Consider the following 19,602-nt stretch of genomic DNA (forward strand, 5'->3'; position numbering starts at 1 on the left):
TAAGTGAGACTCTACTGTATTAGGGTGTACACATCTTGTGATAATGCAGCGTGTCTCATTAAGAGCCACATGCACTGTTTTAACATGTTGAATTGTAGCCACACTGGGCATGTGTATTCAGCAGCAGAGTAGCAAAGTGCAAGGACAGATGTCTTCACTGTGTCTGGTTGTGATCCCCAGGTTGTGCCAGTCAGCTTTCATATGATATTATTTCTAGCACCCACTTTTTGCTTGATATTCAAGCTGTGCTTCTTATAAGTCAGAACACGGTCCAGAGTAACTCCCAGGTATGTTGTTGTGCTGCAATGCTCCAGTGGGTTCCTTCCCAGGTTATCCTCAGAGCTCGAGATGCTTGTGTGTTCTTAAGATGAAAAGCACAGGTCTGTGTTTTAGATGGATTAGGAATCAGATGGTTTTTCATGTAATAGGCAGTAAGAGCACCTAAAGCTTTGGAGAGCTTTTTTTTCAACAATTTCAAGGCTGTGTGCTTGAGCGGTGATGGCACAATCGTCAGCATAGATGAAACTCTCTGTCCCTTCTGGCTGTGGCTGATCATTTGTGTAAATATTAATATTGTGTAAATATTAAGCATTGATAAAGATATCTAGAAGTACAGTAGAGTCTCACTTATCCAAGCTAAACTGGTCGGCAGAAGCTTGGATAAGCGAATATCTTGGATAATAAGGAGGGATTAAGGAAAAGCCTATTAAACATCAAATTAGGTTATGATTTTACAAATTAAGCACCAAAACATCATGTTTTGCAACAAATTTGACAGAAAAAGCAGTGCAATACGCAGTAATGTTATGTTGTAATTAATGTATTTACGAATTTAGCACCAAAATATCATGATATATTGACAACATTGGCTACAAAAATGCCTTGGATAATCCAGAACGTTGGATAAGCAAGGCTTGGATAAGTGAGACTCTACTGTGTGTGTGTGTGTGTGTGTGTGTGTGTGTGTGTATGTATGTGTATGTGTATATATATATATTCATGGACCTTACTTTTTGCGCCAGTCACCCTCTGTATATGTAGAAATTGATGTTCAGGTTTTTTAAGTAATTGTTGTGTTATGTTGTTTATATTTATATTGCTACATTGTTTTAAATTATTGATTGTATGCAAACTTATGTTGTTGCTGGGCTCGTCCCCATGTGAGTCTCCCCGAGTCCCTTCAGAGAGATGGAGGCGAGGTACAAGAATAAAGTTATTATTATTACTATTAGAAACACAACAAGGTGAATCCACAGCAATTTTTTATTATTATTATTATTATTATTATTATTATTATTATTATTATTATTATTATTATATCCAGCATGTATGCAATTGGAGATTAAAATATATATAAATCTTACTTTGCATGAATGCTGGATGCATTTTCGGATAAGAAAAAGTTCAGCCTAAAAATTCCTTTCAACAAACACAGCAGCTGTAAATTCCTTATTTTATCTGAAATTAGGGAAAAACCAAGCTGAAACCCATCTCCAAAGCAACTGCTTAAAGAAGTGTGCAAACTTGAATTGCCTGGACCATTAGGGATGTGTTTCAAAGGAGCAAATCTGTGCTTTATTTTCTTCTTATTTTCTTTTAAATAACACTTTGTGCAGGGCACTGTATTAACTTTGCATTCAGATGGAATTACATGTGACTTTCCCCTCCAGTATTTAGATCTCCCTTGTCTTAACTTGTCTCTTTTGGCCGATGCGTATGTTTTTCTGAGTGTGAAAGAGAGGATTACAAATCAGAGCAAACTGGCAAGCATTTCCTGGGATCAAGGATTTCCAGAATCAACATGGCTTTGCCCTTATCTTCTCCCTTTCCCACCATCCCATCCCCAATATAAATAAACCAGGGAAATCTATTTTTTCCTTGCCGACATAACAGGGACCCCATATACATTGCATATTGTAATATTTTCCCAATTGCTCCTTTAAATCTCTACTTTTGAACCTTTTAAATGCAAGGAATGCAAGGACCCAGTGAGAAATTGTGGTTGATATTATTAGACTTAACAGGGACCCCATATACATTGCATATTGTAGTATTTTCCAAATAGTTCCTTTAAATCTCTACTTTTGAGCCTTTAAATGCAAGGAATGCAAGGATCCTGTGTGGTTGAGATGATTATAAAGTTCTTATATATGAAATACAAAGTGTCCCAAAAGTCGCTATGTATTGGTAAAATAAAAAAAACATACTATATTTTGCACTATATTGTATATTTTGAATATTAATACTATTTATGCGTGTGTGTAGAAAGAAGTGGCCGACACGCAGAGAATATTTTGTAAATATTTTGGTCACTTAGAGATCAAGTGACATGGAGCTGAACTATATATAAGCCTGACCTTTCTTCAAACGGCTTTGGTTTAATTAAGAGGAATCTGCATTGTACTTCTGCTGCTGGACTTGTAAGAACCATGTTTCGGCAGAACGCCAAACTGAACGGGTAAATTAAAAAGCTAAATGAGACCTCAGCTGGTTTTGCAAATTTACCTACTGGTGCCGTCCTGTGCTTTCCCCTGCCTGTAATTCAACATTTAAATATGTGCGTTTTTTAATTAAAAACTGTATTGCTGTTGGCCTGACTTTCTAATTAATTGCCTGCCTGTTCTTCTCATAGTTGAAAAAGACTACAACTCCCCACCCCACCAGTATCTATCGATTGATTGATCAATCTATTCAGTGTTTTCTATTGATCAATACTCTCTATCTGTGCTCTCCTATCTTTCCATCTATGCTATCTATTGATCCAACCATGCTATGTTGTCTATTGATCTATGCTATCTGTCTGTTTATCAATCTATTGATCTATGCTATCTGTCTGTCTATGCTATTCGTATTGATCTATCTGTGCTATTGATCAATTGAGTGATCACTCTATGCAGTGTTGTCTATTGAGCTATCATATCATCAGTCTTTCTATCAATACTATCTATTGATCAATCTCTGCTATGTTGTCTATTGATCTATATTGTCCATTTATCGATCTATTGATCTATGCTGTCTGTCTATGCCATCCATATTGATCTATCTATCTATCTATCTATCTATCTATCTATCTATCTATCTATCTATCTATCTATGCCATCGATCATTCAGTGCAATGTTGTCTATTGATCTATGCTATCTATCTATTTATGCTACATTATTATTATTATTATTATTATTATTATTATTATTATTATTATTATTATTATTATTATCTGCATTTCTATACCGCTTTTCTCACCCCTGGGGGGACTCAAAGCGGTTTACAACATAATAAATGGCAAAATTCAATGCCTTACAAATATATAAAAATACTAGCTGTGCCCGGCCACGTGTTGCTGTGGCAAAGCGGTGGTGGTATTAGTTTAAAATTGTTGTGTAATTTTTATTTGACGTTATTTGTATTTTTTAATTAATTTTATTGTAAGTTATCTTTTTATTTATTATATTTTATTATTTTCTTGTATTATTTTTAGTTGTGTAATTTTTATTTGAAGTTATTTGTATTTTTTAATTAATTTTATTGTAAGTTATCTTTTTATTTATTATATTTTATTATTTTATTGTATTATTTTTAGTTATTTTTTGTTATTATAGTATTTTATTGTATTATTTTTTTTAGTGTTTTGAATTATTTTTTAGTGTTTTTTATTATTTTTATTGGGTTGCTAGGAGACCAAGTTGGAGGAGCTTAGCCTTCTAACTGGCAACAATTGGATAAAAGCAATTATTACTCTCTCTCTAATTAGGACTTTATTTTTATTTTCTTTTTGTTGTATCAACCTAGAGCCATGGATGATGGGTTGTGTCGTCAAATTTCGAGGTTGGGGGGCCTGTAGTTTTGTTGTTTTGTGGGTCGCCGTGATGCCATTACTCTTTTATATATATAGATTGATCTATGCTATCTGTCTATGCTATCCATATTGATCTATCTACCTATCTATCTATCTATGCCATCGATCATTCAGTGCAATGTTGTCTATTGATCTATGCTATCTGTCTGTTTATCAATCTATTTATCTATGCTATCTGTCTGTCTGTCTATGCTATTCGTATTGATCTATCTGTGCTATTGATCAATTGAGTGATCACTCTATGCAGTGTTGTCTATTGAGCTATCATACCATCAGTCTTTCTATCAATACTATCTATTGATCAATCTCTGCTATGTTGTCTATTGATCTATACTGTCAATTTATCGATCTATTGTTCTATGCTATCTGTCTATGCCATCCATATTGATTGATCTATTTATCTATCTATCTATCTATCTATCTATCTATCTATCTATCTATCTATCTATCTATCTATGCCATCGATCATTCAGTGCAATGTTGTCTATTGATCTATGCTATCTATCTATTTATGCTACCTTATTATTATTATTATTATTATTATTATTATTATTATTATTATTATTATTATTATTATTAACTGTATTTCTATACCGCTTTTCTCACCCCTGGGGGGACTCAAAGCGGTTTACAACATAATAAATGGCAAAATTCAATGCCTTACAAATATATAAAAATATATAACATATCTAAATAAAATACATACAACTGTAGATTAAATCCATTAAAACTATAAAAACATCAAAGACATATGCATAAAACATGCTATTACAGCAATTAAGCTTATCTAGCTATCTTCCTGTCTATGCTATCTATTGATCTATCTATGCTATGTTGATTATTGATCTATGCTATTTATCTTTCTGTGCTATCCATATGGATCTCTCTATCTAACCCTAATGATATATGCTATTTATGCTATCTATTGACCAGTCTATCCTATCTATCAGTCGATGCTATTGATCGATTGATCAATCTGTCCAATGTTGTCTATTGATCTATACTATCTATCTATTTGTAATATCCTATCCTATCTATATATTGACCCATCTTTGCTATGTTGTGTATTGATCTATGCTATCTGTCTATTTATAGATCTATTGATCTATGCTATCTATCTATACTATCCATATCTATCTATCTATCTGTATTGTTGTGAGTTTTCCGGGCTGCATGGCCATGCTCCAGAAGCATTCTCTCATGATGTTTTGCCCACATCTATGGCAGGCATCCTATAGTATTTATGCTGTTGGTCTATGTCAGGGGTCCCCAAACTTTTTAAGCAGAGGGCCAGTCCACAATCCTTCAGACTGTTGAGGGGCCAAATTATCATTTGAAAAGAAAATACAAACAAATTCCTATGCGTACTGCACATCTCTTATTTGTAGTGCAACAACAACAACAACAACAACAACGAACGAACAATACAATATTTAAAAATGAAAACAATTTTAACCAACATAAACCTATCAGGATTTCAATTGAAAGTGTGGGCCTGCTACTGGCCAATGAGATAGTCAAGTTAATTAGGGTTGTTGTTGTTGTTGTTGTGTGCCTTCAAGTCATGTCAGACTTTGGCCGAGCCTAAGTCTAAAATTAATTATTTATTTACTGCATTTATTTACTACATTTATATCCCACCCTTCTCACCCCAAAGGGGACTCAGAGTGGCTTACAAATTATATGTACATACAATATATTATATTATTAGCATAGCACAATATTAGCATTATATATTACTATATTGAACTATACCACTATACTGTAATATTATTAGTAATATTATATGTAATATAGAATATATAATTAATATTATTATATGGTATTATTATTAGTGTTATATTGTATTACATTATAATATTATCAATATTATATGTATATACAATATATTATATTATAAAACTGAGGGCGGAGGCCAGGGAAATGACCTCGGAGGGCCGCATCCGGCCCCCGGGCCTTAGTTTGGGGACCCCTGGTCTATGTTGTTTACGCTATCTTATCTATCTATGCTCTCTGTCTGTGTTATGTATGTATGCCATCTCATGGAGTTGTAGCCCTCAAAAAGAATCATCTGTGTCTTCCAGGCACTGCTTTCCTAAATTTTCCTTTGGCTCAGAAATATTCCTTTTATCAGTGTTAATGTTTTTGGAATGCTTGAGGATAATAGGCAGTGTGATAAGGACAGTTAAAAATAACCGGCGTAAATATTAAGGGAATGTGCCATTTATTCCCTACGCGGTGACATTCAAGACGCAAGCAGCCATATGCTCTTACTGCATGTTGTTGCATCTAGCAGTTTAAAAATGCATGTGAAGTATATTTCTTTTTCTCTTTATAGTTGTAAGTTAGGGATGGGAGCTGTGGAAGACATGGGGGATCCTTATTATTTGCTACTGCAAAAAGAAATAAGTATCTAATTTGTGGCCCCAAATATTCCTAATACCCTCTAAAGGGAATGGGGCATGTTTTGCACCTTTCCTATGCTAGCCATATACATATATGAGGGTTGAATGAAAAGTAATGCCTCCACCTTCGTAACTCCTCAACAGATGGCAGTCCTGGTATGCAGCAGGTCTTGCTTGTTCAGGAGACTCTCCTCTACAGTTCCATTTGGCGGGATGCCTTAGCATTGAACGGTTGTGTTGTTAAACTGCGAAGTATGGAACCCTACGCAGACGGTCAGTCAATGCAATTTAAGCAATGTGCAGTCACTGAATTCTTGACAGCAGAAGGTGTCACCCCAAAGGAGATTCATCAGAGAATGCAAGCTGCTTATGGGGATTGTGTTGATGTGAGTCCTGTGCGTTGTTGGGTGAGTAAGTTTAAAGATGTTGAGGTGGGAACATCTGACTTGCGTGACAAGCAAAGATTTGGACATCCTGTGACAGCAACCACCGAGTTTCATAAGCAAAAGGTTGACAGATTGATTCAGGGCGATCGTTGTATAACTCAGGGAGAAATTTCAAGCATGATCAGCATTTCACAAGAACGTGTGGGTCACATTATTGCTTTGCTTGGCTATTGGAAGATCTGTGCACAATGGGTCCTGTGAGACGCTGGTTGCGGAAACAGAGTGTCGACTTCATCCGTGACGGCTTCAGAAAACTTGTTCATTGTTGGCAGAAATGTATCCAATTGTCTGGTGATGATGTGGAAAAGTGAATAGTGGTAGTTAAAGAGCACATTCTAAGGATTATTTCTGTGTTTGATTTATTAAAATATTCCCATCCAAACCGAAGTAACGAAGGTGGAGGCATTACTTTTCATTCAATCCTTGTACTTGTGTGTGTATAGATTTAGTGTTGGACTAGAGGCACATCTACATGCAGAATTAATGCAGTTTGATGCCACTTGAACTGCCATGGCTCAATGCTATTGAATCCTGAGAGTTATAGATTTACAAGGTCTTCTCATCAAAGAGCGCTGTAGTTTATCTGGCAAATGCAGATGTGGATTCTATTCAAACGGATGCTGATTGCATTGTAGTCCAAGGGAAATGCCAATGGCAGAAGAAGGGTTAAATACAGAGCCTCTTTGCTGGATCCAAAACAAAGAAATCTGCCCTTTCATCCCAAGTTCCAGAAGAATTCAATGCATTCTTCTCCCTCCTGCTGGGTCCTGTAGATGCTTGCAAAGCGGGTAGGAAATGTCATTCAAAGCTCTTGGCTCCTGGCCAGAGTGTTAAAGTATGTCTTTTGTAATTGCGGAATCATAGTTTTGGACGTCAGGAAAAGCAAACATCATCTGGCTGATGGCAAAATTGAATGGAAAGAGCCAGTTGAATGTTGAGGTTGCTGCAAAACAGTGATTAAAAAAATACAGAGAGAGTCACATTATCTTGTTGTCATTGAGTATTCCATTATTTAAAATATTTGGGACCATGCAGTTGAAAGCCACACCCAAATACCACATCTCACGTAGTCGCCATTCAAATCTAGGCACTTACCATATCGATGAATGAGCTTTGCAACTCCTTCCCCACTAAATTCTGCCGCTTGCGTCCTCAACCAGCCAGTCACCCCTTCCCGCAGCTGCGTAGCATCACCAAAATGCTGCATTGCCAGCCACGCCCCCATTGTTGGAAACAAGTGGTTGAGGACGCAAGTGGCAGAGTTTTGTAGGGAAGGAGTTGCAAAGCTCATTCATCGCTATGGTAAGTGCCTAGATTTGAATGGCGACTACGTGAGATGTAGTATTTGGGTGTGGCTTTCAACTGCATGTGGTAAATGTTTTCTCCTAGACTTTGTTCATTTTTAATTCCAAAATGTAATCTACTTTCTGGATAACCCTCGTACTAGGAATCAGCTGGTTTTCCCTGTAAATAGGCAGTAAAAGCACCTAAAGCTTCAGAGAGCTTCTGTTCAACCATTTCAAAGCTCCCTGCTTTGGACATTGATGAGCTCCAAAATGTCCAGAGGATGGCAAATATCTACTTTAGGAGGAACTTTTTGATAGAAGTTTGCTTTGCTATCAAGATGAGTCTTGATTAGAAGTTTTTAAAAAGAATCTGAATGGCAATTGGTTAGGAATGCTTTAGCGATGGATTCCTCCCTTTGGGGAGAGTGGACTAGATGACCTTTGGGATTCCCCTCTAGCTCCATGACGCCAAGAACTGGTTAATACTTGCAAGAGAAAGGAGAAAAGCACTGTGTATATAGAGTAACATTTGAATAGAACTTTATGGTTCCATTACACAAGTCCACAAAATCCTTCTGAAAGATCTGTTAAACTTGTACGAATTGGACATCCCTTATCCAGAATTCCAAAATCCGAAATACTGAAAAATTGAACTATTATTATATTTACAGTAGAGTCTCACTTATCCAACGTTCTGGATTATCTAATGCATTTTTGTAGTCAATGTTTTCAATACATCGTGATATTTTGGTGCTAAATTCGTAAATACAGTAATTACTACATAGCATTAATGTGTATTGAACTACTTTTTCTATCAAATTTGTTGTATAACATAATGTTTTAGTGCTTAATTTTTTAAAATCATAACCTAATTTGATGTTTAATAGGCTTTTCCTTAATCTCTCCTTATTATCCAGCATATTCGCTTATCCAACATTCTGCCAGCCTGTTTACGTTGGATAAGCGAGACTCTACTGTATTTATACTTTGCTTTATCTCTCCCGAAGGAGACTCAAAGCAGCTGATTGTCTAAGATTATCATAAATACAGTAGAGTTTCGCTTATCCAATGTTCTGTATTATCCAACACAGTTTGCCTTTTAGTAGTCAATGTTTTTGTAGTCAATTTTTCAATACATTGCAAAGTTTGGGTGCTAAATTTGTAAATACAGTAATTATTACATAATGTTATCATGTATTGAACTGCTTTTTCTCTCGATTTGTTGTAAAACATGATGTTTTGGTGCTTAATTTGTAAAATCATAATGTAATTTGACATTTAATAGGCTTTTCCTTAATCCCTCCTTATTATCCAACATTTTCACTTATCCAACATTCTGCTGGCCAGTTTATGTTGGATAAGTGAGACTCTACTGTATTTAAATTTGAAGAAATGAGTGACTTCTCTCCATTCATTCCCCAATGAAGCAGAAGAAATGCTTTTTTCCTCTCTAATGTTTACAACCCTATTCCCACTGGACTGTTACTCCTATCTTACTATTGTCTTACCTTTGCGTCCTAAGAACTTCGTTCCTGCTTTCATAACAAAAGAGAAGTTCTCTGTGGTTTCACATGACGGGTTGCTCAAAGGCATTCCTTGGAAGTGCTTCTTGATGACTAATCTAACACACCTCGCATTAGGAAATAACATGTAGTAAGATTACTCAGTCTGTTGATTTCCCCATCCAGCGTACTGCTGCATGTCTCGCTTTAATCCAATAATTAGGGGGTCATGCGAGGTCAAGCCGGGCGTCTGATGAAGCCGCTTGGCTGTCTTTTGGGGCGCGAACCCATTTTCGTCTTGCAATCAAAGGCCACGCGTGGGAGCCTTGAAATGCTTGCTAGTTGAAAGGTATTCTGCAAATTCGTAAATACCCAGAGAGAAACAGATCCTGTCTCATTCTGGAAACCAGGCTGGATAATACAGTAGAGTCTCACTTATCCAACACTCACTTATCCAACGTTCTGGATTATCCAACGCATTTTTGTAGTCAATGTTTTCAATATATCATGATATTTTGGTGCTAAATTCGTAAATACAGTAATTACTACATAGCATTACTGCGTATTGAACTACTTTATCTGTCAAATTTGTTGTCAAACGTGATGTTTTGGTACTTAATTTGTAAAATCATAACCTAATTTGATGTTCAATAGGCTTTTCCTTAATCCCTCCTTTTTATCCAACATTGGATAATCCAGAACGTTGGATAAGTGAGACTCTACTGTATAATTAATTCCATTCATCCAAGATCCTCCTGCTCCATCCTTAAATCAGGCCATGTCAACTTTGTCATTTACTCATCAAAAGCTTGGGCACATAACCATGTTTTCACGGCCCTTCTGAATCCCAGCAGGGTAGGAACCTGTCGGATATCTCCAGGGAGATTATGTTATTTCCTAATGTGAGGTGTGTAAGATTAGTCATCAAGAAACACTTCCAAGGAATGATGAGTTGTCAAAGGCTTTCATGGCCGGGATCACAGGGTTGTTGTATGTCTTTCGGGCTGTGTGGCCATGTTCCAGAAGCATTCTCTCCTGACGTTTCGCCCACATCTATAGCAGGCATCCTCAGAGCTTGTGATGACCCCATTAATTTTATAGGGTTTTCTTAGGCAAGAAATACTCAGAGGTGACTTTGCCTTTTCCTTCCTCTGAAATATTTATTTATCATGTCAGGAGCGAATTGAGAATACAGTTATAATGTATAGAAAAAACACAAACAAAGTTACAAACTTGGCATTATACTGAATCTCCTTTGACCAGGGGCTGGCCACTTGGAGTGCCTCAGGTGTCACTCTAAGAAGGCCCTCCATTGTGCATGTGGCAGGGCTCAGGTTGCATTGTAGTCAGTGGTCTGTGGTTGGTTCTTCTCCACATTCGCATGTCATGGACTCCACTTTGTGGTCCCATTTCTTAAGGTTGTCTCTGCATCTCATGGTCCCAGAGCACCATCTATTCAGTGTTAGAGTAATTCGCAGCGTAGCAGCAGATGTATGTTGTCAATGGAACACAGAACAAAGAGACGTCAGAGACAATGTTAAAAATATATACAAAGCTTTACTGTACAAGACAAACAGACTTGCAGACGAACACAGGACTTGGCTTTCACTCTAGGCAGACACAACTCAGAACAGAGCAAGATCTCAACTGATGCAATCAGTAATGTACAAACACACTTGTGTCTGGACACTCCCAAGGTTCCAGCCACTCATCAAGGTCAACACAGCTTCTCCGTCATTAACTCTTTACAGACTATAGCATACTCTGGATGATGCAATCAGTATTGCAATACATGCCAGACACAAATTTCATTTAAACACTACCAATACACAAATCCCACATTAACATTCAGCACCTTCCAAGTCTCCCAGTCCTTTGTGTACCCAGGAGAGGGTCTCTAATCTGGTACCAGCCATGGATTGAGGTTCTGGGTTTTAGCCTTCCACTTTTGGACTCTCGCTTGCTGAGGTGTTCCTCTGTGAATCTTAGGAAACTCTTTTTTTATTTAAGGTGTTGGCATGCTGGCTGATATCTGTACAGAGGATGGGACAGAGATGTCAGGGTGGTGTAATACTGGTTAAACATTATAATTTGTCCAACAGTGCAGGGCGTAGACATCCTGTGATAATGTGACATGTCTCATGAAGAGCCACATCCACTGTTTTAACGTGGTGAGATGTATTCCACACGGGGCATGCATATTCAGCTGCAGAGTGGCAAAGCACAAGGGCAGATGTCTTCATGGTGTCTGGTTGTGGTCCCCAGGTTGCAAGTTGCTTCTGGTGTGAGAGAATTGGTCATCAGAAAGGACGTTGCCCAGGGGACTCTTGGGTGTTTTACTATTCTGTGGGAGGCTTCTCTCATGTCCCCACATGGGAAGCTGGAGCTGACAGACAGGAGCTCACCCCACTCCCCGGATTCGAACTGCCCACCTTTTGGTCAGCAGTTTTGCCGGCACAAGGGTTTAACCCATTGCGCCTGTTTAGGCTGACAAGAGTGGGTCTTTATTGGAAGACCAATAGAGGCCATCTTTCATGAATTAATCAGGTTCTCTCCTGGCCATAACCTTTTAAACCTTATCCGCTGAAGGCTATTATCAACACCTCTTCTCGTAATGAGCTCCATCTACTCGTTATGGCATGGAATCATTTGAGTGGGAGTTATTTTAATATACAGCCTTGCCTCTAAGCAGTGCAATTGATCAAGGCATTTGTTCAGTGTTTGGTCAGGAATTAACCCACGTCTTGAAAAAAGAGAAATCTATCCATAAGTTTCTTTGGTTTGGCACCACTTTAATTGCCGTGGCCTATGGGATTTTGGATTTGTAGTTTGGCAGAAAAGGCTAAAGATTTTTCAAAAACTGCAACTTCCAGGCTTCCATATCAATGATAAATACACACAAATGTCTATACTAGACAATGTCAAAGAGATAAGCAAACACTATAAAGGTTCAAAACATAAAAAGAGATGTGTATATTAGAGCATCTTGCAAAGGCCACAGCAATAGTCAGGCCTCTCTGAGTATAGAGTATAGCTCTTTTTATGTTTTGAACCTTTATAGTGTTTGCTTATCTCTTTGACATTCCATATCAATGAGCCATGCATCGCGGTTCAAGTGGTATCAAACTGCATTAATTCTCCAGTTCAGATGCACCCTCAGAGTGTTAATTTCTTAATTTATTACTGTGAATAACAATAGTAATAAAGTGTTGTCGAAGGCTTTCATGGCCGGAATCACAGGGTTGTTGTGTGTTTTCCGGGCAGTATGGCCATGTTCCAGAAGCATTCTCTCCTGACGTTTCTCCCACATCTATGGCAGGCATCCTCACAACCTCTGTACCTCACAACCTCTGAGGATGCCTGCCATAAATGTGGGTGAAACGTCAGGAGAGAATGCTTCTGGAACATGGCCATATAGCCTGGAAAACACACAACAACCCAATAATGATAACAATAACAATACATAAATAAATATTGCTTATCATCCTCAGAATCTAAGTAAGATTTTGAGGTACTTGTTGTTGTTAAGGATGAGTAATTTCCCAATCCCTTCCTGATGGAGCAAAGCTTTGGACTCGCGTCTTCAAATATTTATCCAACACGAGGAATTAATTTCCCCTATTTATTATTCATTTCTTGGCTTCGAAAACGGGTTTTCCTGACCCTCGGGAAACCCAGTCGGAATGAATAATTCAGCAGCAAAAAAATTGTTTAGCTAAGTCTGGCGTTTTGTTTTGGCTTTCTTGGTGCAGTATTGCTATACAAATAACATCAGTCATGGACAACAACAACAACAACACAAACCTTGAGGAGAAATGCAACCTTGCATGACAAAGCCATGCGCCTGTTGCATGAGAATTCTGCAAAGTCCTCACAAGGCTCATGCAAAAATAAGATTAATCCATGTGTATTCTGTACAGAGTAATTTCCACAAAATGTTTTGGCACGTGAAGTTTGGAAGAGATGTGATAGCTGTCATGGTTTGCAAAAGGCAGGATGCTGTGTGTGTTAACTGGAAAATGAAGTGCATGAAGCCTATTGGCTGAGCCTGCAAAGATCTTGGGATTGATTTAATACTGTTTCTGTTCTGCTGCTGCAGAACCAGTTTGGACAAGTTTTTCAGTGCTGACTGGGTACTGCTGGTATAGAGAGCAGTGTGTACTCAGAGAGGCCTTGCTATTTTGAGGCCTGTTTGCTGCTGAGAAAAGAGGGAGAAGAACCAGGACTGTATTCTTCTCTGAAGCAGATTTGTGGATTGAGAAAGGAATGTTTATGACTGTGGACTTCTGTAAGCGATCAGAGGGATCATTGTAAATACTACTGTTTTTGATTTCTTGGAGTTAGTAAAGTTCCTGCATTTTTGTTATCATCATCAATCTGCGACAATAGCCATTTTTAAATGCTTAAAATGATGTCATATTGAGGAGAAGAGGGCAAGCATGCTTTCTGCTGCTCTGGAGACTAGGACACAATGGAGCCATGGATTCAAATGGCATCTAAACATTCGGAAGAGCTTCCTGATGGATAATGGAATGTGCTGACTTGGCGTCCAGTGGAGTCTCCTTCTCTGGAGGTTGTTAGGCAGAGGCAGGATGGCCATCTCCTGGGAGTGCTTTGATTGTGTCTTCCTGCACAGCAGAAGGGAGTTGCACTGAGTGGCCCTTGTAATCTCTTCCAGTTGTATGATTCTGTGAGTTTATCCACATCAAACACAATATGCACATGAATGTGCGTCTTTGCATGCCTTCTATGACTCTATGGCGGTGATGGCCAACCTATGACACGCGTGTCAGCACTGACACGCCTAGACATTTTTACTGACACGCTGCCGCCTGCAGATTGATTGGATGACTATGTCTTTTGTGGCCAAATTTGGTGTGATTTGGTCCAGTGGTTTTGTTGTTTACTCCATGGGAATTATGCACATTACATGTATATATCTAAAATAACATTCTATTTTATATACATCTCTATTTTATAGGCAGTGTGGAAGAGGCCTAAGTGAGGCCTAACTCTGCCTGTCCCCTGGGCTGAGTGGGTTGCTAGGAGACCAAGTGGGCGGAGCTTAGCCTTGTAACTGGCAGCAATTGGATAAAAACAATTATTCCTCTCCCTCTAATTAGGACTTTATTTTTCTTTTCTTTTTGTTGTATGAACGTAGAGGCATGGATGAGGGGTTGTGCTGCCAAGTTTAGTGTTTCTGGGATGTGTGATTTTGTTGTTTTGTCCTAGGCCGAAATTTTATTACCCTTTTATATATATACTAGCTGTGCCCGGCCACGCGTTGCTGTGGCTTAGTCTGGTGGTGTTGGTCAGTCTACATTAGGTTGTATTTATGCTGTGACCTCCACCCTTCTTTATACTCACATTAGTAGTAGCATTTGAAGTCTGTTACCTTCCTCAATTTTTGTGTTGATTGATAATTGCTTGAGATCCCTGTTATCTTTGGTTTGTTGTTAATCGTGACGTCTGATTCTGCTGAGTGCGGTTTACATCTTATTGTGGTACAATAGTGTTTTTTTTGTTTTGCCTGTGTAGGTGTTTATTATTATTGTTGTTGTAGAGGTCATGAAGGCTGAATAAGTTAGATGCTACTGTATTGTTTTTTGGAGGCCCAGTGTAGCACTGACTGGCCTCTCAGTCTCAGTGCCTGGCTGCTTCTTGCCTGTGATGGTGTTGATTCTTATTGTTGTTGTTGTCATTGTTATTATTGTAATTGTTTTTTTGGAGGCCAAGTGTGAATGTAGGGATTGGGGAGGTGGATGAGCACTGAATGGCCTTGTAGACTCAGTGCATGGCTGATTCTTGCCTGTGTAGGTGTTTATTATTAGTGGGTGAGTGGATGGATAGATGAGTGGATGGATAGATAGAGTGGGTGCTCTCCTTGTTTCCTTTATTCCTATGCTGTTCCCTTTCTCTGCTCCGATCCTGAGCTCGCTGATAAGAACACACTGGTCAGAAAGGAGGGTAAATATAACCGGATCAATGGCCTTTCTCTCCCTTTTGCTCTTGGCTTTCCAGGCAGAGAGGGAGGGCTCTTGTACTTGGCGTTCCTTCGCTTCCCTTCCCTCCCTCCTTCCTTCTTTCTATTTGTCCTAGCCTTTCCTGCCTGCGGAGCCATGGAACTGGGTCAATGGGTTGGATGGCGGGGAAAGGGAGAAGCAAGAGGCCTTTAATTGAAATGCATGGACTCCATGCCATGGCGTGCTGGAATTTGTAGTTTGCATCCAGTCCAACCCCTTTCTTTCTTTTTGTCATGGAGGAAGAACCCACCCAAACCTTTCAGACAGATGGTCATCCGGTTTAGTTGTGTTGTTATAGTCACAATGCGTTGTTGTGAGTTTTTTGGGTCCAGATTGTGGTTTTGTGGTGTGGTTGTGTTGTTACAACCAGGAGGGAAGACTTTTGTGTTGTGTTGCCAAGTTTTGTATTTCTGGGGCGTTTAGTTGTGTTGTTATAGTCATGATGCGTTGTTGTGAGTTTTGTGGGTCCAGATTGTGGTTTTGTGGTTTGGTTGTATTGTTATAACCAGGAGGCAAGGCTTTTGCGTTGTGTTGTCAAGTTTTGTATTTCTGGGGCGTTTAGTTGTGTGCCAAGTTTTGTATTTCTGGGGCGTTTAGTTGTGTTGTTATAGTCACGATGAATTGTTGTGAGTTTTATGGGTCCGGATTGTGGTTTTGTGGTGTGATTGTGTTGTTACAACCAGGAGGCAAGGCTTTTGCATTGTGTTGTCAAGTTTTGTATTTCTTGGGCGTTTAGTTGTGGTGTTATAGTCACAATGCACTGTTGTGAGTTTTGTGGGTCCGGATTTTGTTTTGTGGTGTGATTGTGTTGTTACAACCAGGAGTCAAGGCTTTTGCGTTGTTTTGCCAAGTTTTGTATTTCTGGGGCGTTTAGTTTTGTTGTTATAGTCACGATGCATTGTTGTGAATTTTGTGGGTCCGGATTGTGGTTTTGTGGTGTGGTTGTGTTGTTACAACTGGGAGGCAAGGCTTTTGCGTTGTGTTGTCAAGTTTTGTATTTCTGGGGCGTTTAGTTGTGTGCCAAGTTTTGTATTTCTGGGGCGTTTAGTTGTGTTGTTATAGTCACGATGCATTGTTGTGAGTTTTGTGCATCCGGATTGTGGTTTTGTGGTGTGGTTGTGTTGTTACAACCAGGAGGCAAGGCTTTTGCATTGTGTTGTCAAGTTTTGTATTTCTGGGACATTTAGTTGTGTGCCAAGTTTCGTATTTCTGGGGAGTTTAGTTGTGTTGTTATAGTCACGATGCATTGTTGTGAGTTTTATGGGTCCAGATTGTGGTTTTGTGGTGTGGTTGTGTTGTTCCAACCGGGAGGGAAGGCTTTTGAGTTGTGTCGCCAAGTTTCGTATTTCTGGGGCGTTTAGTTGTGTTGTTATAGTCACGATGCGTTGTTGTGAGTTTTGTGGGTCCAGTGTGGTTTTGTGGTGTGATTGTGTTGTTACAACTGGGAGGCAAGGCTTTTGTGTTGTATTGCCAAGTTTTGTATTTCTGGGGCGTTTAGTTGTGTTGTTATAGTCATGATGTGTTGTTGTCAGTTTTGTGGGTCCGGATTGTGGTTTTGTGGTGTGATTGTGTTGTTGTAACCGGGAGGCAAGGCTTTTGCATAGTGTTGCCAAGTTTCGTATTTCTGGGATGTTTAGTTTTGTTGTTATAGTCACTGCGCCCGCAACTTTATCCTTTTATATATATAGATATATAAAATTCTATTATTATTCTGTTATTATTGTAGTATATTATCATATTATTACTATTATATTATTCATTATTCATGACTACACTGAAACTAGAATAGAGAGAAATCAGCGTGGAAACTGCAAGAGGTACCATAGATCGTTGTACATGGAAATAAGGGTAGTAAATAGTTTTTGATTTATTAAATACAGTTATATATTACAATTATATATTTTTGTTATTTAAACTATACATATTGCAAAATTGTGGGGTTTTTCTCTCTCAAAGTGACATACCACCCAAGTCATGCTAGGATTTTTGGTGAATTTTGACACACCAAGCGCAAAAGCTTGCCCATCATTGCTCTATGGCCATCCGCCATTCTATGATTCTATGGCCATCTGTCCGGAGAGCTTTGATTGGGTGTCCCTACATGGCAGAAGATTAGGATGGCTTCTATGACTTATGAAAGTTGCAATCCAGGACCTTGTGGAGGATGCCAGTTTGGAAGACAAAGCCACCATTTTTCACAGCCCTTTGGGGAAAAAAGCTCAATTTTAATTCATTTCTTGGGATGCATGACAGTAATGCATGTTGTTGTTGTCGTTGTTGCAGGTTACCTTAAATGCGATACAGACGATGGCTGCGAGAACAAAGAAGAGGTCGGGGGAGAAGAGCTCTTTGACACCGTAAATTCCTCCATCGTATCCGGGGACAGCATCAGGTTCTTTGTGAATGTCAACTTGGACGTACCGCAGAATGTTACAGGTAAAGCTCCAAGGCCAACAAACTTTTATTTACTTACTTTAATATTTTTGTTCCACTTTGATGCCTTTCGCTTACATTGACGCTGCAGGTTTGGTTTTTTTTTTCTCTTTTCCCCAAGTTTTAGTGATAAATTTTAATATCACACTTATTAAGAAACAATAGATGTACAATATATTGACACAGGTTTGACATTTGTAGAGATGCTGCTGCTGCTGTTATTATTATTATATTTATATCATCATCACCATCATCATCATCATCATCATCATCATTGTGGCTGAGTATGATTGGTATATGTTGTCGGAATCATTGGGTTGCTGTATGGCCATGTTCCAGAAGCATTCTCTCCTGACGTTTTGCCCACATCTATGGCAGGCATCCTCAGAGGTTGTGGATAAGAAGCACAAACAGGGCACTACATACTTTTTTTAAAAGGACTGAAACTGGAATATTTGGGGAGGTTTCTTTTGGCCACATGTTCCAGAAGCATTCCCTCCTGATGTTTCGCCCACATCCATGGCAGGCATCCTCAGAGGTTGTGCATAAGAAGCACAAACAGGGCACTACATACTTTTTTTAAAAGGACTGAAACTGGAATATTTGGGGAGGTTTCTTTTGGCCACATGTTCCAGAAGCATTCCCTCCTGATGTTTCGCCCACATCCATGGCAGGCATTCTCAGAAGTTGTGAGATCTATTGGAAATGAGGCAAGTGGGGTTTATATATCTGGAATAATGTCCAGGCTGGGAGAAAGAACTCTTGTCTGTTGGAGGCAAGTGTGAACGGTGCAATTGGCCACCTTGATTAGCACTGAATGGCCTTGCCATTTAATTTAATGCTAATTAAATACTGGACACTAACAACCACTATGTCAGATTGCACAGAGAAGCCATTCAAATCCACAAGCATGTGGATAATTTTAACAGAAAGGAGGAAACCATGAAAATGGTCAAAATTTGGCTACTAGTACAGTAGAGTTTCACTTATCCAACATAAATGGGCCGGCAGAACATTGGATAAGCGAATATGTTGGATAATAAGGAGAGATTAAGGAAAAGCCTATTAAACATCAAATTAGTCTATGATTTTACAAATTAAGCACCAAAACATCATGTTTTACAACAAATTTGATAGAAAAAGTAGTTCAATACACAGTAATGCTATATAGTAATTACTGTATTTACGAATTCAACACCAAAATATCATGATATATTGAAAACCTTGACTACAAAAATGTGTTGGATAATCCAGAATGTTGGATAAGCAAGTGTTGGATAAGTGAGACTCTACTGTATTTAAAAAACTTTAAAATCTGAACAGTAAATAAAGAACAACTCTAAGGAAACAGGGGATCTCCAAACAGGAAACAATCAAGGTCAGCTAACACCTCCCAACAAAGGACTCCCCAAGGCAGGAATCAGCCAGGTTTTGAAGTTGCAAGCTGCTGCAGGATGTTTTTGCAATTTAATAAACTTTTCCTATGTTTTTATGATAGAACCAATTAGAAAATGACATTTATAACCCAGGAACAAAAATTCATGTTAGATAGTGTAATGCTTGCAATGCGGTAGTTGATTGCAGAAACAGAAAGGGAAAATATGGTTTCAAAGGAAGGCAAAGTCTGTAGTCAGCACCATCTTTATAGGACAC

General features: G+C 38.6%; 1 protein-coding gene across 6 annotated transcripts in view; it reads left to right on the plus strand.

Annotated features, from left to right (window-relative positions):
* Positions 1–19,602, plus strand: part of slc4a11 (solute carrier family 4 member 11) — a 300,006-nt gene that overhangs the window by 154,902 nt on the left and 125,502 nt on the right. For all 6 annotated transcript variants that reach the window (XM_062980865.1, XM_062980863.1, XM_062980861.1 and 3 more), the window contains exon 3: positions 17,800–17,952. In XM_062980865.1, the coding sequence (XP_062836935.1) occupies positions 17,800–17,952 (153 nt within the window). The remainder of the gene's footprint in view (positions 1–17,799; positions 17,953–19,602) is intronic.

This window comes from Anolis carolinensis, chromosome 5, assembly GCF_035594765.1.
Source record: "Anolis carolinensis isolate JA03-04 chromosome 5, rAnoCar3.1.pri, whole genome shotgun sequence".
NCBI lineage: Eukaryota > Metazoa > Chordata > Lepidosauria > Squamata > Dactyloidae > Anolis > Anolis carolinensis.